We start from the raw sequence: 22,339 nt of genomic DNA on the forward strand, positions 1-22,339 counted from the left end.
CTTAGAGCATCTACTTTAGGAAACTTTTCTTTCTCAATCTTTTTGAAATGCATATGACTTTATGAAACTAATAATCCTGTTGCCACCTGTATGGCCCAGGAATGCCTTTGTCAAGGACCTGGGAATCATCTCTTTGAAATGTAATGGCAAAGAAGATAACACGGGTCTCCCAGTCTCTGTGAGGGGTAAGAGCCTCACTTCAGCAGGTGCCGCGCCCCCAAACTACCGTTGTTTTAGTAAATTCTGTGTAGTAGGTATCACTCCAAAATCGCTTTATGTTTGGGAGGTTAATCGATTTGCCTGAGGTCACCCAGTCAGCCAACAGGGAAACCAAGATTTGAATCGAGGTTGAAAGTGATGAGGCAGCAGACTAGTCCCGCTCACCCCACACATGGAACACACAGACATTGATGAAGAAGATTCATAAGTTCCCTGGAAGCTGGGCTAAAGCAGGCACGCAGTGTCAGTGGGGCGAGGGGATTGCTGCCCAGGTCTGGAGCCAGCTGGGGCTGGGCATGAGCAGAGGCCCTGAGATCAAAGGTCCTGGGCCTCATCGGTGGACCTGGGGCAAAAATAACAACAGTGCTGGGATCCCACATTGATTGAGGCTAACTACACAGCCGCGGCCTCAATTTTCCTCAACTCTGAATTAGGGAGAACAAGAATAATGATGAGTAAACTCTCGTTTATAAAATCTGTTCTAAAGAGATATACACATTTGAGTCTTCCTCAGTGGTAGTTTAGGAGTATCAACAATAAATGATACTAACCATTTATTGTCCCCTTAAGGGACATCGAGCCTGGTCTATGGAATTCATCCACACATCTCAGATTCACTCACCTATGGACTAAGGATGAGGAATCGTCATATCCTAGGGGACAGTTAACTTTTACTGAGGATTTGCCATGCCTAACCCTCTTCTCAGAACACTGAACAACTGGAAGAGGCCCAGCCTCGCTGAGACCCCGTGACTGCCCAGTGATGTCTTCGTCCTGTCCCTCCTGCCTCATCTGCTCCACCAGGCAGCTCCTCGGGCTGCTCATCAAACAAAATGCAGGGCTGTCCCACCTCAAAGGCTGCCTGAGCCCTGCCTTCCCAGGCGTGCCTTTCCTGGTGCGGCTCACTCCCTGACCCTTGTCACCTCCCCACTCACAGGTCTTCTCCTTGGTGAGACACCCCTGTCCACCCTGGTAAAACCAGGGCCTTTCTTTGATGGCGCCAGGAACACAGCAGACAATCAGCAAAGTGCTTGCTTGATCCACGTTCAGTAAACGGGTAGCAACTGACACAGGTACCTTTGGAATTGGGTCCCCCAGGCCAGCCATCTAGTTGACATGTTTAATAGATGAGTGTACAGCTCCCAGGAGACCCAGAGGGTGGGCGCCCAGAGGAAGACACAGAGCTGGAGTGTTCGGAGGTGGAAGGGCGGCCATGCTGCCAGAGCCCAGCGTGCAGGGCAAGGCCTGCCTGAGGTCAGTGGGAGTGCAGAGGCCCGGACTGGGAGGCCACATGAGACCCCCGGTCCCGAGGACCTGGCCTGGGCCTGTAGCACAGTCCTGCTCCCCCTTGGTGGCAGACTTTCAGGACCCGAGGCGAGGCCCTGGAGGTAGTGTCATCCTGCACCACCTGACACCCGCTTTTCCACTACTCTGCTCTGGAGTATTTATTGAACACCTATTGTATGCCTGAAGCCAGGCAGGTGGGTGGAGTCTGGCTGAGGCTCCGCCCAGAGTGCCCTAAATTCACACTTGCTCCTCAGGCTGGACCCGGACTTCCATCCCCAGGGACCCCTGGAGTACAGACTGAGAACAATCTGAAATCACCACCTTTATTTTCTGTCAGGCCTTGAAGAAAGGTGGAGACAGGATGGAAGGGGTGCTAATGGCCTAGGGGGACGTCAGGGTCAGCTCCACCTGCTGCTGCTCCGGGTCCTCCTCCTTGTGGGCGCAGGGGAGCTGGCGGCCAGCCTGCGGGCAGCGGAGGTCAGGCTGCGGGGCCCAGTGCCGTGTGGGGCACCCCGCATCCGCCGCCCCTCGCACCCTGCTCCTCACACCCTTCCCCAAAGGCCTCCGAGGACCCCGCCGCCCCCTCTCTGGACTCCGCCTCTGCCGGCCTCGCCTGGCTCCTACCTCTTCTCTGCAGACTCCGGGGTCTGGGGCGCTCCCTGTTTGTTCCCCGACTTTCTCAATCTCTGCCTTCATCCTGTGGGGACCAAGCAGAGGAGCGGAGGGCGGTGAGCGTGCGCCAGGGGACCTCCAGGAAGTCAGAGATGGGTCCGAAGAGCCTGCCAGGGGGCCCTCTCACCCATGCTTCTCTGCCGGCGCGCCCTGGAGGTCCCGTGCCGAGTGCAGCCGTTGCTCCACCTCCTGCAGCCTGGCCCACAACATCGTCCCTGTGGGTGTCTGGGGTGTCAGCGCTACAGGCCGCCGCCGGGGGCCCCCTCCACCCACCCAGCTGCAGGCTCACTCTCTGCCAGCAGCTGCTCCTTGCTGCGTTCCAGGGCGCCGATCTCCTGGGCCAGTCGCTGCTCCAGCATCTGCGAGGACAGAGACCTGTGCCTGGCTGCACAGCCCCCTCTCTCCCTTTGTGCTTCTGGCACAAAGGATCTGACGGACCAGGGCAGAGCCTTTAGTGTGGCCCCTCTAACCCTTGTTGTTAGAAGCCCAGACCCTTACCTGCCTTAGGCCATTCACTCCTTCCACCTTTGACTGCTGCAGTTTCTGCTGTGGCGGAGACCTACTTCCCCCAGGGGCACCCCATGTCCCTGTGTATCTCTCAGCCTCATTCCCCCCACCCCACCCCACCCCCCGCCCATTTTCTGTTCTTCAAACTTCTCAAACGCTCCAGGCAGAGTTCAGCCTCAGGGCTCTGCACCAGGCTTTCCTTCTGCCAGGAACACTTGCACCCACACAGGTGCCAGGCTTTGCCCCCACCCGCTTCAGGTCCGATTCCAGGTCCTGCTCAGAGGCCTTCCCACCATTACATGACCGGCCCAACCGACTTTCTTGGCACAAATCTGGGTAAGCCTCCCTGCCCCACCCAGCTTGGGGTGGCAAACATGGGTCACCGCAGCCTCTCTCTGCCAGGTGCTGCCTGATGCCCCCATCAACAGCTGAATGGAGGCTTTCTCCAGCTTCTCATTTGCCACCGTGAGGTGGACGCTCTCTAGGTGAGCAGGAGGGAAGCAGGATCTGCAGAGGCTTCTGCAAGAATCTGCCAATGATGCCGGAAGTGACGGTGATGCAAGGTGAAAAGTGGCCAGATTCGAGGGGAAAGGTGAGAGGAAGAAAGGAGAGGAGTCCAGGACCATCACATGGCACTGGGCCTGAGAAGGGGCAGACGCTGGACCAGTCAGCGGGGACCCTGACACTCGGGAGGAGCGGCTTTGCTTGCAGGCAATAATGGCTCACATGGAACTCCCAGAGGTCCTTGTGCTGTTCCGTCAGATCCTCCAGCTGCTCTTCCACCTCCAACCTGAGGGTGGACACCCAGGAATGAGACCACACGCTAGGACCAACACTCAGCCCGGCCAGGTCTGGGGCTCACCATGCCCAGGCCTTCAGACTGTTGCCCCATGCTCCCTCTGTTGGGGTCCCCTGGTGGGATTTATCCTCCAAGCCTTGATTCCAACATCTCTTCCAATAAACATTTCCTGATGCAAATCCCACTCTTACTCCACCCAACGGCCCTCCAGATGCCAGGCTTCGGAGTCACCCCAGATTTCTCTCTGTGACTCTCTGAAATCTGAGAGTTAGGAACAGAAATGTGCTTCTGCACCATTTGCTTCCTGGGAAAGACCACCCACCCTCAGTCATATTCTCTGACTGAGCCCCCTCTCTCCAGCAGGAGTGGGGGTTGGGACATCTCACATTTACCCATTGCCTCACTTCTGTTGAAAGTGAACCTTCGGGGCCCCTGTGAAGACCATCCGCTCTGCTCAGCCTGTCCCCAATAGAACTGTGCCTTCCCACGAAGCTTTATTAGGGGTGTGTAATTCAGTAAAACGGATTCTAAAGTTCTGACCTGAAGCCTGCATATTCTACTCCACTGTAACCCTGGACAAATTTACTTATTCCTTTTTCTGGGTCTCGCTTTCCCCATATATAAAATGGTGGTAGTGGTGTATTGTGAGAATCAGGTAAACATTAACAGACTGTATGTAGTGTGGCTAAGAACACACACACATTAAGTACCTATTATCAAGTTTCCCTACGTGATTAAAGTTATGGTGTCATAACTTCATGATGTGGGACATGGGACTTTGGTCATAGGGCTGTGCGAAGTAAGGTTCAAAAAGATGAATGGATACAAGGCTGGATGAACAGTAAATTGGGTGGATGAGTGGCTGCTGGGGAGATGATGGCTGGCCAGAGGGATGATGAGCGGAGGGAAGATGGTTCAATGGAGAAATAATGGAAGGACTGGAGGGATGGATAGGTCTGTGGATGGATAGTTGGGGAAGGAATGAATGGCCAGATGAAGGGATAACTGGAAAGGTGTAGAGAGATGAATGCATGGTTGAATGGATAGAAGATGAAAGGATGGGAGGTTAAAGATGGTGGCTGGATGATACAGTTGGCTCACTGATAGGTGCACAGATGAATGAGTGATCGGGAGCCGGGGAGATGGACAGGTAGGAAAATGATGACTGGGAATCTAAAATGAGCAGACAGATGAATGAACGGAAGACCTGGATGGGCAATAGGGAGAGACTTAGAATAACAACAGTGGGTGGAATTCATTTGATAAAGAAATTGGCAACGAGTGTCTAACTGTTGCATCACTCTTATAACCACCACCTAGAAAAATAATCGTCTGTACGCCGTAGTGTAGAAAGGGACAGGAAGAGTGTGCAGACAAGATTCACTATCCTCGCTCCTGCTCCCTCCTCCTCAGATTGGAGGACGAGTTGGCAGAGCCGAGGCAGACCTCTTACCTCTGAGTCTCCTTCTCCCTCTCCTGGCAGTGCTGCCGGAGGATCATTACTGCCTCTGTGGAGAGAGGAACCAAGATGGCGCTGTGAGAGCTCTTGGGGACACATGGTTGCGCAGGGGTAAGGAGCCCACATCACGCTGGGCTCTGGGAGGCACTGAGAAGACTTTGGTGTGTATTTCAAGTGAGGAGGCAACCCAGGGAGAGATTTGAGAAAGCAGGGACTTGGGTTTGGTGGGGAGGACTCCCCTGGCTGCTCTGGGGACTGGGTTTCTGTCAAGTGGGGTGAGAGTAAGGAAGACACAGCAGCAGGTAAATACCTTGCTTTTTGCTCAAGACCTCCTCTAGGTGCACTTTCTCTCCATTCACTGGAAAGCAAATGACATTTTCAGCTCCTAAGGGTCATATCCCATGTCCCCTTCATGCAAAGGGCAAAATCACACACAAATTATGGTATGTCCCCAGGAGAGGCAAGGGATGTTCTTACTCCCTGTGCCCATCTCCCCTGGAGACATTCCTGACCCAGCTTCTTCATCTTGGGGTCCACATTCCCTGTAAGTGTCAAAGGAGTAAAGGCCCTGAAGCACAAATAAAGTTCACACTGAGGACAGAGAGGGCCCTAAAGAAGTAAGTGACCTGTCAGGTGGAAATAAGCACTTTGAAAAAAAAAAAAAAAAAGGCAGATCAAACAGGAGAGTGGCAGGAAGAGAAAGAGGGTGGGATTCTACTTTGAGACGGGCCCATCGAGGTGGACCGATGGGCTGCTTGAGCTGAGAGCTGAAAGACAACATGATACAGAAAGAGGCAATCTGGATTATGGGGTCAAGAGCACTGCAGGTGAGGGGACAGTCATGCCAAGGCCCTGAGCCACTGCAGGACACCAGCCGTGGTCAGAGGATCTCTGGGTCCCTCTTTTCTCCCCACTTACAGGAGTCTAGTTCCCCACACAAGACCTCCTGGCGAGCTCGGGCCTCCCCTACTTCCTGGTTGGTTTTCTTTCCTGGGCCAAAGGAGGAAAGAAGCCTGTGTTAGAGCAGGCTGCGTCCCTTGTTGTTCTACCACACACCGTGACACGCATCTTCAAACAGCTCAGGGGGCAGGGGCGGGGGCAGGTGGCTTCTGTGGATGTGGACCTGGAGCATTCAACAGCCAGCCTTTCCTGCTGGCCCCAGCTGGCCAGTCTCGGTTCCCAGGTTTACCTTGCTGAAGCTCACTGATCCGGTTAATCAGGTCCTCGATCTGCGGCTCCAGGCTTCCCTCTGAAGAAAGGAAGGAGGACTGAGCCAGAAAAGACAGATGCCTGGCTGTGCAGGGCAGGAGGAGGAGGGGTGCATGCTGGCCCTGGGCCTCGGCTGCTATCCGTCAACAGACATTTACTGAGCCCTGCCATATGCTGGGACCTGTAGGAGGCCCTCGCAGGGCTTGCGTTCTGGGTGGGGGAGACAGATATTGAACAAAGACACATGAATCAGTTTGAGTGGCAGTATCTGCTGTGAAGGGAAATAACCTGAGGTGAGGTGTTGAAGAATGAAGGGCAAAGCTGCTTCGTGAGATTTCGAAAGGCTCAAAATCAAGTGCAGTCTGTGGGGCTGGACAGCTCGGGGAGGGAACTGTTCCAGACAGAGGGAACCAGTGCAAATGCCCTGTGGTAGGAGCTGGGGAGGGCTGTGTCCAAGGCAGCAGGGAGGGGCTGGTGTGGCTGGAGTCTAGCCAGCAAGTGGAGAGGAGCAGGAGGAAGTGGGAGGGGAGGTCGCTCAGGGCCCCTTGGGCCACTGTGCAGGCCCATGGACGCCACCCTGAGGGAGGCAGGAGCCAGTGGAGACTCCCACACGCCCATCCTACGGAGAGTTGGGCAGCGCAGGCTCAACTTCTGTCAACCTGGACTCTCATTTGGGAAGGAGGGAAAGACTTCCACGTTGCAGGTGGGAGTGTGCACCTTCCCCAGTGACAGGGAGATCACTCTCCTCTAGGAGTCGCCTCCAACTTCTCCGTCCCATTTCAGGGCTCTGTTGGGAGAAGGTCATTCCTCTCTGGCTCTAAGGTGGGTAAACAGCAGGGAGCTGCCACACCCTAGCCAGGTTTCACCTCAGCCTCCCCCGCACTCCAGCAGGGCTCCAGCCCTAGGGTGGGTCCCGGGAGCCAGCTGGCCCCAGGCCCTTTGCAACATGGCCAGGTGCGTAAAAGGAGAATACAAGGAATAGTCACCTAGAAATGCATTTGGTTTTAAGTCTCTGGGAAGAGACTTAAAAACAGCTGCAGCTCTCCAGTTGATCAGGGAAATGGATGACTGGGCTGTGTGTGTGTGTGTGTGGTTTTCTATTCTCTGGACTGCCTGGATTCTGGAGTGTGGGACTGTCTTTCTGGTTCAAGGTTGTGAGTAGAGGATGTGGGCTGGAAGCACGTTTATGATTCAAACCCGGCCCGAGGTTCAGAACCTGACACGAGACCTTTCTGCAGCTTCTTCACCATTGCCAGCAAGTCTTCAGTCTTCTTCGAAGACTTGTCCTGCCCTGTGGAGATGAAGACTAGAATTACAGGGCTAAGGAGAGGGAGCGGGGTCAGGGAAGGTCCAGGCCCATCTGGAAAGGGAGGCCCCATGGGCTCTGCAGCCAGTCCTGGGCTGAAGCCTAGGCTGAGCTGACAGTCCATTTCCAGAGGGAGCGGGTACCCTGCAGTACCCGTCTTTCATCCCTGAAGTTCAAGGGTATGCTGAATGAAGCAGACACTCTAATGGCCAGTTTCTCCATGAGGGGTCAAAAGACACCCCAAGCATTGCCTTAATGAAACTGGGGGATAAGCAGAGGGATGAATTTTTGCTACTGCTGCTCTTCCAGGTTATTCTGAAGGTCTAACCAATGCAATAGTGCAGACAATGGTTATTCATGGCTGCTAGCATGAATACAAATGACAACTGGATGTTATCAGCCTCTTGACTAATGGGAGAGTCTCAAAAGGCCCACAATAAACAAAATAAAGGGACTCACACCAGGCTTCCCTATGTTAATACTACTTCAAAGGAAATGCAAAGGGCTGGCCAACATGTTAAATGACACCTTTGGAGGTGTGATCATTATCACGCAGACTCTGGGAAACTCAGGAAAGCCTGTTTTCCTCAACAGATAAATTGCAGAAGAAGAAAATGAAGGAGCAGGAGAACCCCATTTGGAAAGCTTTACACGGAGGCATGCATCGATCAGTATGCAGTGCACAGACCTTATTTGGATCCTGACTCAAACAAAGGCACTTTCCACCATTGATGCGTCTGTGTACATTTTAACATCAGACTTTATTACTTTTAAAATTCAAACAACAACAACGAACAAAAAAACCACAGGAAAATATTAGCACTTTCAAAACATCTTAAACTCTTTAAATCAATGAGAAAAGGTCAAAACCCAGTGACCACTTGTCTCCAAGGAAAACGAGGCAGAGATGCAGCTCATACACACATACAGAAGCCAGAAAGTGAAGGCAGAAATGCTTTCCCACAAGAGCATATGGTGAAAGACCCCCTCCCTCAGGTCCTATGTACCTACTCCCCTCCTCAGAGGTCATTACTGTTACAAGTCATTCAATTCATAATCAAACATGTACTCTATTCTTCTGTGTAAATGGTAGTATGTTCTACATGATGTTGTACATTTTCCATTTTTTATTTGACAATGTATACTGGTGATCTTTTTCTTATTTTTAGTGGCCACATAATGTTCCACTGCATGGATATACCATGACTGAAGAGCAGTCTCCTACGTGGACATTTATAAACAATGCCAGTGACCCCCATATTGCTCTTCTTAGCTGCCGCAACAAAGTACCACAAACTGGCCTTCCGTCCTGTGTCTGTCATCACGTGCCATTCTCTTGGTGTGGACCTGTGTGTCCATATTTCCTTCTTCTTATTGAATTATAACCCACCCTATCATCTTAAATAGTTACACCTGCAAAGACCCTACTTTCAGATAAGGTGACATTTTGAGGTTCTGGTGGGTACACAGTGTGGGAGTTGCTCCATTTTACCCAGCACACCATCCTTGTAAGTCCTTTGTGCTTGTCTACTAGATACACGGGGAACAAGACCCAGGCAGGGGCCATCTGTGGCATCAAAGGCAATGCTTATTATTTAAACTGGCTCATGTTATGAAATTGCCCTCCATGTTTTGGGGGTCCACAAAAGAACCTTCCCCCTACTCTTACCTGCCAAGTATAATTTTCACCCCCCGTCCTTTTTATTGCCAGTCTGATAGGCAAACTCTATTTTGATATTACCACTTTCTGGTAATATCAAAACCTTCCTCATCTCCTCTACATCAGAAATTCCACTCTGAGGAACACATCTTAAGGAAATAGTTAAGAATGATGGGCAAGAAGTTCACTGCTTCACTATCTGTAATCTTAAAATAAAGAAGTGACCTGAAGATACCTTAGGGGGTTAGCTAACAATAGCACATTTGTAGAATGAAATTCTCTAGTTATTGAAAATCATAATTGTAAATCAGGGTTTTGTAACCTGAACTTTTTAAATTTTGTTGATGTGTTTGATGGCATGTCTAACCTTCACCTTCTTTACATCTTTTTGTCTGGCCTGAAATCTCTCATAAATTAGTATTCATTGGTTTAATTGGGCATTTTAATTTTTAAACTACTTAAATAATGAACAAATATAGAACATGGAATTAAAAGTCTCTCCAACAGCCCATTCTCCAAGTCATTCCCCTTTCCAGAAGTAAACGGCCAGCAATTTAGTGATATTTGGACCATTAGTTATTACCCAAGTAACAGAGAAAGAAAATTCAGGCACCACAGAAATGTGTGAAGTTAAAAATGGCACATCCCCTTCTCTCCTTGGCCCTCAATCTCTCTGCCCAGATACAATCACACTGAGCTGCTAGGTCTCCTCTTGAGACGTTTTAATTATTGAAATATTCTTACTATTTAGAAATGAAACCAAAACTGTTTTAAACAACAAGGAGAAGTGTTTGTGACTGTTTGGTCTTCAAGATTTTGTGAAGATTTTCAAATGCACGTGGGAACGAGGACGCCATCATGGGCTCCAAGGTGCGCAGGGCCCAGATCCAGTAAGAGTGAATATTCACCCACTTTCACTTCAGCTTTTTTCCCTGTGTTCAAGCATCTTCCATCAAGCCTCCGCATCTTGACATTCGCCCCAGTTACTTTTGCAAGACATTTTCTAGGATAACTTTAGTCTTATAATCACATCCAAAAAGATAAAAAATCATCACATAATATCACATAATGCTCAGACCACATATAATTTCCTCTGATTGTCCCCCGTCTTTCCTAGCTGGCTTTGACAACCATTTCTGCAAAAGATTCACCTATATGTCTCCTCTCTGCAATGTTCTAGTGCTGGACATGAGGCCAGGAGAAAGCGATAAGTCAATCTTTTAAATAATCTGACATCTTGTAAAATTTTTAAAAGTTTTATGTTATAGTAAAAAGCAGGCTGTGAAGTATGAATCCCCTTTTAAACATTTTATTCTGAAATAAATTTCAGATGTAATGCAAGTTGTCACAATAGGCTACAGTGCCCCCATTTGCTCTTCTACCAGAGTCCCCACTTTTGAGTATCTGAACCGTGAGTTGCAGTCATTTTGGTCCATCACTCTTTAATATTCCAGTCTATACTTCCTATATACACAGGAACTCCAAGTAACCACAGCATAACCATCCACATTTGGATGTTAACACTGATCCAATGTTAGTATATGATCCTCAGATGTCACTCATTTTTCCCCTCTTTCCCCCTTGTATTTTAGAATTGCACTTTAATACCTATACTTTCCTAAAAGAAAAACAAAATAATAAATCACAGAAATGCCTCCACTCTGCACCAGCCCCAAATTTGATTCCCCTGTCTAGAGCTACCCGCTGGGCTGTATGCTTTCTGACATTTTTCTGTATAACACACTGAAGCCTATACCTGACAATCTTCCTCTTCACTAGTAAAAATGACTTCCTTTGGATCTTACTGTCAATAATGATTCCATCCACTTAAAAATTATTTTTCCTGCCACCCACAGGCACCCCACAATGTGCATGAACATACCTAGATTTAGCCATTTCTATGATTACTCCTTGTATCTTGCCTCCATTAACGACACCCTGATGCCCACTCCTGGCCCATGCATCTGTGTCCTCTCCTATGGTAACCTAGAATGACTGAGGCGATGCTAAACACACACTACCAAACTGCCCCTTGCAAAGCCTTTACTGGCCAGTTGTCCTCTTTGGCAAAAGAAAGCCTGTTATCACCACTGGGTAATCAATGCTAGATATTATCCCTTCCTTTATAAAGCCAATATGATGGGTAAGAATTGGTAACTTGATGATTTTCAGTTTTCTCCACTGCTGATGAAGTTAATCATAACTTCAACTTTGAGGAATTTGAAAGGTTGATAATAAAAGTTTTTTTTAATTGGTGGCCTCTACATTAAAAGACTAATAAATGGGATCTATTTACACCTATCTTATAACTATCCTTTCTTTGAAAGCTGACTCTAAGACAATTCTCTGTGTTCAAATTATTTCATTATTCACACGTTAAAAAATGACTGAGCACCAACTATGTGCCAAGCATTATTTTAGGTGCTGAAAAACAGCAAGGATTAGTCTCTGTTCTCATGAGGCTCACATCCTAGGACAGATAATAGACAAGAAAATCATCATCACTTTGATGTCTGCATGTAATTCTTGCAAGATGTAGTATGATGTGCTTATGAATACAAAGGTCTGAAGAGTGTGCAGGAAGGGTGGTTAGAGATGGGTATGAGGCAAGCTGGAAACCAACCTGTTGAAGTAGGGTGATGGGTGTAGGGGCATTCATTGTGTTCTTTTCTCAACTTTGGTACATTTTGAAAATTTCTTTAACAAAAAATCGCTAGCATCATATTAGTACATTATTACTTAAGCCTTCCGAGTTTTTTTTTTTTTTCCTTTTGGTTAGTCTGCAATTTGGAGTTTTGGCCACGCCCCCTGCCTTTCACCACTCTGGATGAGCTGTCATTATTAACTCAAAAGCCACTCTCCTTAGGAGACTTAAGAATTCATGTAGAGTGTGATGGAGGCTTGGTGTGGAATAGTGGCACTGGAGAATAAGCTAGTTTTCTCAGGGTCGCAGCAGCTGCGTGATTTCTGCTAGAACATCCCCTCCCCATTTTGTTTGAAGATACGCACACCAAATTATTTACTGTTTACAAAACACCCAAGCAACACGTCTGAAGTGGACAGAGTTAATCTGGGTGATGAGAATGTGCATGTTATTTACCGCCACGTAGTAGAACGGTTAAAAGTCTCAATAATAAAAGGTTTAAAATTCATTCTGTTTAACTCCTGCCACCATTCTCGGTTACCGGAGGCCCCAAGGCCCTCGGGCAGCCCTGGCCGCAGGTGCCCGCCGCGCCCGCACTACCTCCAGCCTGCTCCGGCGCTCCGGGCTCCTGGCTCAGAGCCCCCGGCTCCGCTGCCATTTTCCAACGCCGGGCTGCGCGTTTGCCTGGGACGACGACGGGTTACAAAGTAATACCCACGTGAGGGCGAAAGGCAGTTCGCAAGCGATCTGGCACATTTACTCCATCGGTTGACCTCGGGCGGAGGAATGAGAGCATCTGCTGTGAGCACGCGCACAACACCTGGCGCGCCTGATGGACAGTTGGCACGCATGCGCACCACTGCGAGGCGTACCGGTTCAACAGGGGCGGGACGGGGCACCGGGCGTTAGGGGCTGCGGGTGGTGAGGATGATGACCACAGCAAACCAAGGAGGTCTCTATTAGGATGCTTGTGTTGTGGCGGGCTGCCAAAACCTGGGATAAATATGCATGTGCCATGACAGTCTGAATCCCGTTCCGTTTGCAAATCTTCATTACAGAACCTATGAGAGAAAGTTAGGTGTGTTTCAGAGAGAAGTACAATGTGCCTTAGACACCAAGTGCACCTCCTGCGTAAAAATTCCCGATCCTGGTCACTGCGGAAGTCAGGCGCTCCATGTCCTCTTTTCCAAGGGAGGCTGTAACCCTGCTATTATTAAAAGCAGCCAACGTTGACGCAGGGTAAAAATGAACACAAGTGCATGAAGGGCAAAGGAGTATCCTTTAGGAGCTTGGTTTTAAGCCTTTTACATAGTTTTTTTCTTTAAAACACCCTTCAGGTCAGTTCCAGGTACAGGTTGACCCTGTATTCCCAGTTCTAGAGCCCCTGTGGGACACCCTAGAAATCCTGGTCAGCCCTAGACAATCAGAGCTGACAGTCCAATGAAGAAACAGATTTATGAAGAGGTTTAAGGGGACAGCCCCTGACAGAGACTGGAGGAGGTGAGGCAGAGGTGGGCAGAGCCTTTGCCCAGAGCTGGAAGTGATGAAGGAGCTGGAGGAGCAGCCTCTATCCCTGGCTGCCTTCACCCTTTTCCCATTTGTGGGCAGGCCCTCAGATCTTGCCTGCCTGCCCAGGGAGAGAGGGACCAGCCAAAGACAGCTGCCCCACCCACATTTCCAGGTTGGAGACCCAAGACAGTCACTCCAGCAGGCTGGGAGCACCACCCTTCAGAGTCCAGTGAATAAGCCATTATGGGGAGCTTGGTCCGTAGAGGTGGCTGGGGGTGTGGAGTACTTGGGTGGGTAACGAATGAAGAGTCGGTCCTCCTCTTTCCTCACCCAACGCAGGAGTTTGGTCACTACCAAGATGGCACCTGCCTTTGTCACCAGGGGGCTGAGGCAGGTATAGAGCTCAAATTTGGAGGTCACCTGGGGGTTTGAAAGGAGACAGAATCAGAGGCTGCAGTTGGCCATGGATAATCCTGCCCACCCAAACCCAGCCCCAGATTTACCTTCTGCAGCTTAGAAGATGTACCTGGCAGCAACTCCTACCTGGTGTTGACTGGACACTAGGCTAAGGCAGGTAAGCTGATTTTACTATGTCATGGGTTGGTCAGGGGTTCTCAGATGGGTCTAGGGGTCAGCTGGAACCAGTGGCTTCAACTGGGTAATACTGGCTGGCATGTGTGTGTGTCTCAGGGGGTATGTGGTTATTTTTGGCCCCTGGTTTGCTTATCTGTGGAGTGGGGATAATATTAACAACAATGCTTAACACTCAAAGAGCAACCGCTATATACTAGGTCTCACATTAAGTTCCACATTCCTGTGTTTTCATCCTGTATAGCCTGGGCGTAACATAAAGAGGAACTCAATCTAATCTGCATAAAGCCTGAGAACTGACCCCACTGTGGCACCAGCACCTTTTCTGTGCCACTTCCACTGCTGTCCCCTGGCTCCCTCTGTCCCAGCCACTTTGGCCTTTCCTTGTTGTTCCTTAAACACAGCCAGGCCCAGCCCCACCTCAGAGCAGTGGAAGAGCCCTTTCCCTTTGCCAGGTGTGCTCTCCCTCCAGAAACCACGTGGCTCACTACTTCTGTCCACTCAAGGGCCACCTGACCACCTGATCTTAAATCCTGGGCCTCCCCTATCTTGGTTTTTAAATGCCAGTCTCCACTGAAAGGTATAAAAACTCCTTGGAAAAATGGATGAGTTCAGGCCTGGTGCAGAATCAGGTCAGCAGCACTCACAGTGACAAGACATGTCAAGGAGACACAGGCATCAGACTGGCTAAATCACACAATTTTAGCACCAAAATAAACGCTAGAAAATAGATTAGCCATTGAAAATTAAAGAAAAAAATCCATGAGACCATACTGACATAAAATTAAAAATTCAATGACTAGGACAAAGAAAAGTTCTTCTTTATCCTAGAAAGGGTAGTGGGGTTAGAAAAAGCACCATTGGGCAAACACCAGACTAATGACTATTGCAAATTAGACTCATCAGTGGGTATTAAAATTAGACTCATCGGTGGGTATTAAAATTAGTGGTGAAATTATGATGAAATAGAGGACGCTGACATCAATGCCACAGGTATCTACTAATGACAGACAGGAAAGTGTCAACTTTATCATGAAGAAATCTGGAAGACACCACCTTAACTAGGTGATCGAAGTTGACATCAACAAAAGCAGGGACAAACTGGCATCATAATCCCTTAAGACAATGCAGAAAAGGGCATGTCACCTTTGTGGGATTCTTGCTCAAAAAGCATGACCTCAATTTCATCATGATAAAAAAACACAAGCGGAGGGACATTTTATAAGCTAACTAAATTTCTACAAAAGTGCCACAGCCATGAGGCAAAAAGACTGGGAACCGTTCTAGAATGCGACCAGGGAGATATCATAAACATGTCCAACATTTGATCCTAGACTGGATTCTGAACCAGAAAAAGAACATCAATGGGACAATTGGTAGAATCTGAACCAAGTCTGTGGATTAAATGTTATTGAACGTTAACTTCCTGCTTTTGATGTTACTGTGGCTTTATTTGATGTCAACTTCCAACTAAGTTTAAAATTACTTGAAAATGAAATTTTTAAAAAATCAAAAATTAAAATCCTCTGCCTAAAACAGGGCCTGATATGCAGCAGATTTGCAATAAATTATTTAACAAATGTCAGAGGCTGGGGAAGGTGCCATTTCCTACAGGTTACCTTGACTGCCTTCCCTGAGGAGCTGACCTCTAACAGGAGCCCAGGTAAGGATACCCAGACAGAGGGCACAGCATGGACTGAGGTGTGCTGGAGACTCATGAAATCAAAGTTGCACTGGTGGAAAGTGAGGAGCTGGGGACTCAGTAATGCTTAACGGGGTCTCCTGCCATGTAAGACACTGTACTAGTTGCTAAGGGACAAACAACTGGAACGGTGGGGCTAGCATGGGTTTGCACACAGTGGTAAATCCTGCGGTTCAGAGGTGTGTGTGTGATGGTGGGGATGGTGTTACAAGGAGAGGCAGAGCCCAGGAAAAGGTCTGGTGCACTGGAGGGGCTGTTGTAGGGCGGAGGCTTCCAGTGGGCATGGGCCCACTCAGCACTCACCCAGGCCAGCAGCGTCTCCTTCTCAGCCACGTGGTAAATGAGGCGCAGGGGTCGGGAGGAGCTGTGCAGGCGAGCGTGCAGGCGGTGGTACAGGTCCGACAGCCGCTGCCGCTCCTCTTCTCTGCTGTAGGGGGCCTCGAGCTCAGGGCTGCCATGGAGAGGGAGGTGGAGGAAAGGTGAGGTGAGGGCCTTTTTGGCTGGCCCATCTCCTCTCTTAGTCTCGGGCTCTTAATTAAGGTGTAGAGCTGAGCCTTTCCCATCAGACTTGAGGGTTCTCAGTGGTTGGAGATCAAGCTTCCCCCATCAAACTAGGGGACTCCCTGAGATCTAGACCCCATTTGGGGTCTAGGTTCCTTGGGTTGCTGGCTGAGCCTGTCATCTAAGAACTGTTTTATATCCTGGCGGGCCGGCTCTCTCTCAATTCATGTCTACAGGATGGTGACCATCCTTGTTAGACAAGCCCTCCCACCCAGCCACCACCACCGGGTCAGGGCCCACCTGGTAAACTGGGGCAGCTGGCGGTGGTGGTCAGGGATGTCCAGTGGCTTATAAAGGAAGTGCCGGAGGCCCGGTGCCCCCACAGCCTGCACACTGTACGCAGGGGCACTGGCCGCCGGGGCATTAGAGAAGCTGGCAGGTTCCCCGAGAGCACGCAGGGCGCCGAGGGCCCGCATCCCCTCTTCCACCAGGCGCCGGCAGGCGGCCATGGCATGGAAGGCTTCGCGGTGGGTGCCGAGCAGCAGCAGGCAGACAGGCATGGCATCCAGGCGGGCCACGTAGGCATAGAAGAAACCGTCGGGGTTGAAGCGGGGCAGGCACACGGGTGCCCAGGCCTCGCCTGCCGCAAAAGCCGGCGCACCCACCCAGTCAAGCAGCAACTGCAGGTCGGCAGGGTCCAGTCGGCACTCGGCCAGCACGTTCCGCTCCTGGGCAGCTGTTATCAGTCGACCCCCAACTGCCAGCACGGACAGCGCCAGGCCGGGTGCTGTGCAGCGCCTCAGCAGGGCGCCCAGTGCTTCCCGCAAGGGGCGGGCAAGGGGCACGCAGCGCACAGCGCCCAGCAGCAGGGCGCCTGGATCTCGTTCCACACTGTCCAAAAGCCGGTCCAGAGTCCGCTCGGAGCCAGCCAGCAGGCGGCGGAGGTCGTAGTTCTGCTTGTGTGCGAAGATGCGGGCCACGCTTGCACGCGTCAGAGTGCTCACGATCTGCGCGTGCACAGCCAGGAGCTCCCCGCGCAGCTGGGCTGCTGACTGAGGAGTCCTGGACACGGCCACCAGCAGCAGCGGGCCCTGCTGTAGGAACACCAGCTTGTGGTCCTCTGGGGAAGGGAAGGGGCAGGGCGAGGGGTAGAGTTGTATCAGGAGTGACTCCAGGGGTCAGGCGGAGTCTTCTGCCCTCTCACTCCAACACTCCACACCAGGCCCAAGTCCCCACCATTGCTCTGCGGGCACCTGGCTAGGGCGAGCAGGAGCCAGGGAATTTGGACATTTGTAGAAACATGACAGGATGTCAAGGGATGAGGTAGGTGAGAACACAGCACCGAGTGGGGTGGGAGATGAAATGGAGCAAGGACCCAAACGAAGCCAGGACACCCAGCCCAGCCTTAGCCCCCCACAGCCATGCTCTCAGGTAAGGAGGGGTCATCCAGTGACTCACTCAGGGCCCAGCGTGTCAGTCACTCAGAACAGCAGGTGGGGAGATGGACCTCTGACAGACCCTGCCTGTCTGAACAGTGCCTCAGGTAGGCAGAGGCAGATCCACCAGGGCTGGTCAGACAGACCTCTAGCCACTGCCTCCCACACTGCTTCCCACCCCTTCGCTCACCAGCGTAGATGGCGCGGATGGAATCTCCGGCACTCTGCACAAAGGACACAAGGGCTGTCATCACGCCCATCGTAGCTGACAGCGCCTCCACGCTACCGTACCGTGAGTAGATGGGCTTGCCAGCCTCACTCAACACAAACACATGCTTCCGTTGGCTGCGCCAGTCCTCGTCACTGGGGTCCCCGCTGCTGGGGTCCCCACCTTGGCCCCCTGAGTCACTCTCAGGGCCATGAATGCTGTCCGAGGCTGCAGTACTCCAGTGCTCACTGGTACTTGGTGGGGCCTCTGACTGGGGCAGTGGTGACAGGAGGCTGGGCGACTGGTCCTCGGCCTTGGATCCTGAAAGGAAGCCCTGGTGGGTCATCTGCCTGTGGACTCCAACTAACCAGGTTCCCAAAACCCTTGGAATACTCACCAGTCCCTCAACAGCCCCTGCGTGTAAAGACCTCTGAGTGTCTCCCTTGCTCCTTAGTGACTCTCAGAGATTGGTATCTCCATAATGATGCCTTCCAACACTAAGGTTCCAGTGATATCCCGAAACTGGAATAACCTGAGATGCCCTCACTGTCATTCTCCAGACCCTCTAAGTCCCTGCACACCAATTAGTCTCCTTTCAGCAACTACCAATCTCAAGTCTTCAGCATCCCATTGTCTCTGAATGACCATTAATATTCTCATTTCATCCACTTGCCCATTAATTCCTATAACCCCTTATTTTTTCTCTTGGCCACCATCACCATCCATAATATCTATGCTCCTTACCTTCTGACTCCTCTAGCCTCTTTTTATTCTCATTGATGTCCACTGATCCCTGTTGACCACCATTGACTCTCCTGGTCAACCATTTATATTCCCCGTGATATTAATTCTTCTGGTGGCTGCCATTAGCATCCACTAACACCCAGATCTTTGAGACTCTATGAAGCCCCATTCACTCCTGTTCAATTCCATTGAGATACACCAACACCCCAACAATACCACAGTATCATCTGCCCTGACCCACAATGTGTTTTACTCCATGTCTACTTCCTGCACTCCACCGACCGCCACCATTAACCTCCAAAAACATGTAGGACTTTCATGACCTCCACTGCCCTTCCCCATGACCATCATTAACACTCACTAAATACCACAACCACATCCCCCACTGCTTCCCTGGCACACCCATCCATTCTCATTGATGTCTACTGATTCACCCAGTGACGATCACTATTATTCACTTGCAACTATGTCTCTGCATTTCCCCCACAAAATCCAGTTAACTTATAGTTTCTCAATGACATATACCAGTATTCCCATGTCTCCAAACACCATCTACTCCCTCCCAATAGTGTCATTACCTGCCAATAATTCCTAAGTCCTAAAGAACCTCCCTTTATTCTCAGTAATGTCTGCTAAACCTTCCCAAAGACTTAACATCAACTAATTCCAAAGTGATCTATGAGCAAAGATTTCTCGATGACTACCAATGATTCTCCAATGACATCTTTACACATCCACTAACATCAGATTTCAAACTCCTCCCCCACGGATCCCTATTTTCCACATAATTTCACTGACTCCCTATTCCCTGTTGATCACCATTGTTAGTGGATGTCAATGATTCTTTAAAGATTTCCTTCAACAACCTTCTATTGATCCTTCAGTGTCATAAATACGGAGTACACACAGACCCTCATTAATTCTCTTTCCCATTGCAATGACTTAACACCCTATCTCCCCAAAACATTAACTTCTAAACAGTCCTTCCTCTGACCCTGTTGACTTTCTTTTACTCATTCATTGGTCAAAACACCCTAAATTCCCAAGACCCTCTTGGACCACAGCTGTATCCTTTTTGATTCCTCAGTGACCTAAATTCACACCAAATACATTCTGATTTCCCCAGGACTGAGAAGTTTCTCAGGTTAAGGTTCCAATGCTAAAATGGGGATATCCCTGGACAAACTGGGGACCGTTCCTCATCCTACCTTGAACTCCCATAAAAGGACATATCTGCCCCAGGCCACAAGACTGCACTCAGAGAACATCAGCTGATACCCACTGACTTCCTTTTTATTTCTCCACGATTCAAGTATACCAGTGAGTCAACCGTGCCCTCCCACTGAACAGGTTATGGGTCAAGTGACTTTCCCGAGTCCCAAAAGACTCCTCACTGGTCTCCAAATGGTCCTCCCTTTCCTTTGCCCAACAATGACAACCCCTTGGGAGCCCTCCCAAGACCCCAGGGAGGGGCGGGCATACCTGTTTCTTCCAGGTCCCCGTCTCCGGGATCTGGCGGACCCGTGCGAATCCCGCCATCGTCTCCAGTCTCCTCGCTGGGGAACTGCAGGTCCTCCAAGTCGTCCGCAGCCCCGGGGGCCGGGGCAGCACTGTCTCCTCCGGCCTCCATCTGCACATCCCTGGAGGGGAGGGGAATCGAGGGTGACGGGCAGCAAAGGAAACTTAAAAGCCTTTACAGAGCCAGGCCCCCTGCATACATCCCTAGTTCTCGTTTCCCGTGTTTCCAACAGGATGAGACAGACATTCAAATCCAGGACCAAATAATTGCACCCTCCAACACGTTCGGCAGAAAGACTACTGGGCGGTAGGAAACAAAGATGCATAAACACCTGTTTCAACCCCGAATCTCCCCTGGACGGACACCGACACTTCCCGGAGCGGCAGCAGCATCACACTTCCGGGTGCTGCTGGGGATTGGCCACACTTCCGGAAGCCACGCCTCACGGAAGACACTTCTGATTGCAGAGCTTCATTCTTTCCCCGTGGGTCCCCTTTCCCGCCGCCGACTGGTGTTCCCTCACCGTTGAGCTAGCCCGCGTCTCTCCCGATCTACGTCGGACCTGGTCGGGAACCCAAAGAGCCCCTTCGGACTCCTTCCTACTGACCCAGCAGAAGCTGCAAGTGGGGCGAGAGAGGACCACTTCTCGAACTGATGGCTGCCGGCGTGAGGGGCACGGCTTGCGCTCAACCAATCGCAGAGCACAGAGGGCGGATCTGCCTTCCTTGTGGTCCAATCGAAAGGAGCCCTTCCTCTCCCTTCCGCCCGGTTCGGGTGGTACCTTCACTAGAACTGCTTTGACTGGCGTTTGTGCCCGCTTATCCCTTGACTGACACCTCTGAGCCTAACCGAAGGCTCCCGCCTGTTTCTCTCTTCACTTGTACTTTTGCATCCTAAGGCCTAATGAATGTCGGGCCGGGCCAACAAACGTGTACTCTCAAAATCCAGGCAACTTCGATATCTATCCACCCAGAAAGGGAGAGGCAGGGCATGGATGCTTGATGGGCAGACGCCGCTTCTAATCGGAGTGCCTCGCGCAGTCCAATCAGCCTGGAGAACTCGGACCTTAATGTATCTGCGTAATTACTCAGTCGAAGGCTTCAGCGGCCTCGTCCGCAATTCACGAAAGATCTCCAGGCTCCAGAAATTGGGGCTGCGAAAGCAAAGCGCCCGACTTGTTCGGACAGGCAAAAGTCGGCGCCTACCACATTTGCGAAGACAGGAGCCGCAGGCGGAGCCAAGCAGACTGGGCGCCCAGACCTAAAAGGGAGAGTTGTGGGCGTGGCTTTGAGAGGAGTCTGCATCCTCATTGGCTGAGAGCCGTGCCGCGCTGACTTCTGCGCACCACCATTGGCTGGCTGGACGGAGGCGGTGCCTCGGATGGGACCCGCCCCTGGACAGTGGGTAGCGATTTTATCCTGGGAATTTCCAGGAATCGCATCCTGAAGGCTGCGGAACAAGGCGATCCAATTTAAAAATTGTTGGTGTTTGAATTTTGAGGGTGGCTGCGGACGCGCCCGCTTTAGACATGTGTCTCTCTCGGTCTGGGTCTCTCCACATCTCTCCCTGCGACTCCCTGAGCCTCTTCTCTGGGTGACTCTTGAATCTGTTTCTGCATCTCTTTGTCGCCCGCCAAATTGCTCGCTCTCGTTTTCTGGCGTCCCCCTAGCCAGGTGAATGGCACCCAACCCCGAGCTTCACGAAACGAAGTCCCAGAGGGTGGGCCTAGTGAGGCCCCCAACTCCATCTTTCCGCAGGATTCCCATCCACGCCTTCCTGGGCGGGAGAAAGAATCCTGCAGACCTGGACAACCCCAAGGCTGTGCAGCGGGAGGGAAGGCAGGCACTCACCTGGGACTGGCCCTGGCGCTGGCCCTTGGCCTGGAGAGCAGGTGGTCACTTACTGTGATTAGTTTGGGAGGAAGAGACAGAGGGGACAGAGAAGCAGGGAAGCCCTGTGGACCCTTGCCACCTGTGGAAAACTAGGGTTCGAAAGGCTCTGACGCTTCTTCCAAACTAAAGCTCCCTGGACGTGTTACCCCAAGTGCCCTGGGCCTCCGCTTCCCTACTGGTAAAACAATGACATGACATTGTAGACCTATCCGTCTGAGATTGCTTGACCTGGAGTAAAGGTGTTCTTAGCATACTTTCAGCAATTGCTGAGCGAAAGCCTTTGGTACAGTTATAATTAACTACATTATAATTAAGGCAACGAATACCAATTACTAATACGGCACCATATACCCTACATACAGCAGGCAATAGATAAGTAGTGAAATACGTAATTTAATAATAGGCAATGTGTAAGTTTATGTATATATAAGATATATTGATCTAGTAAATTTAGAAATTTGCAATCTGTAATAAA

General features: G+C 50.7%; 2 protein-coding genes across 4 annotated transcripts; both read right to left on the bottom strand.

Moving 5' to 3' along the window:
* Positions 1–1,827: 1,827 nt before the first annotated feature.
* Syce1l (synaptonemal complex central element protein 1 like) lies at positions 1,828–7,438 on the bottom strand. 2 transcript variants are annotated; one of them, XM_047529765.1, is made up of 10 exons: positions 7,381–7,438; positions 6,133–6,192; positions 5,862–5,933; positions 5,254–5,301; positions 4,938–4,992; positions 3,412–3,475; positions 2,468–2,537; positions 2,306–2,393; positions 2,131–2,203; positions 1,828–1,968 (listed from the first exon to the last, which is right to left on the bottom strand). In XM_047529765.1, the coding sequence occupies exons 1-10, from the start codon at positions 7,400–7,402 to the stop codon at positions 1,888–1,890; spliced, it is 633 nt and encodes a 210-aa protein (XP_047385721.1). In that variant the 5' UTR covers positions 7,403–7,438; the 3' UTR covers positions 1,828–1,887. The 2 variants fall into 2 exon arrangements, with proteins under 2 accessions (XP_047385721.1, XP_047385722.1); XM_047529766.1 differs by lacking the exons at positions 5,862–5,933; positions 6,133–6,192; positions 7,381–7,438 and adding an exon at positions 6,000–6,113.
* A 762-nt stretch (positions 7,439–8,200) lies between these two features.
* Positions 8,201–21,151, bottom strand: Mon1b (MON1 homolog B, secretory trafficking associated). 2 transcript variants are annotated; one of them, XM_047529377.1, is made up of 6 exons: positions 20,496–21,151; positions 19,936–20,093; positions 17,692–18,030; positions 16,366–17,185; positions 15,868–16,015; positions 8,201–13,691 (listed from the first exon to the last, which is right to left on the bottom strand). In XM_047529377.1, the coding sequence occupies exons 2-6, from the start codon at positions 20,081–20,083 to the stop codon at positions 13,491–13,493; spliced, it is 1,656 nt and encodes a 551-aa protein (XP_047385333.1). In that variant the 5' UTR covers positions 20,084–20,093; positions 20,496–21,151; the 3' UTR covers positions 8,201–13,490. The 2 variants fall into 2 exon arrangements, with proteins under 2 accessions (XP_047385333.1, XP_047385332.1); XM_047529376.1 differs by having other exon boundaries at positions 20,304–21,150.
* Positions 21,152–22,339: the final 1,188 nt, after the last annotated feature.

The sequence above is a fragment of the Sciurus carolinensis genome, chromosome 16, assembly GCF_902686445.1.
Source record: "Sciurus carolinensis chromosome 16, mSciCar1.2, whole genome shotgun sequence".
In the NCBI taxonomy this organism is placed as follows: Eukaryota; Metazoa; Chordata; class Mammalia; order Rodentia; family Sciuridae; genus Sciurus; species Sciurus carolinensis.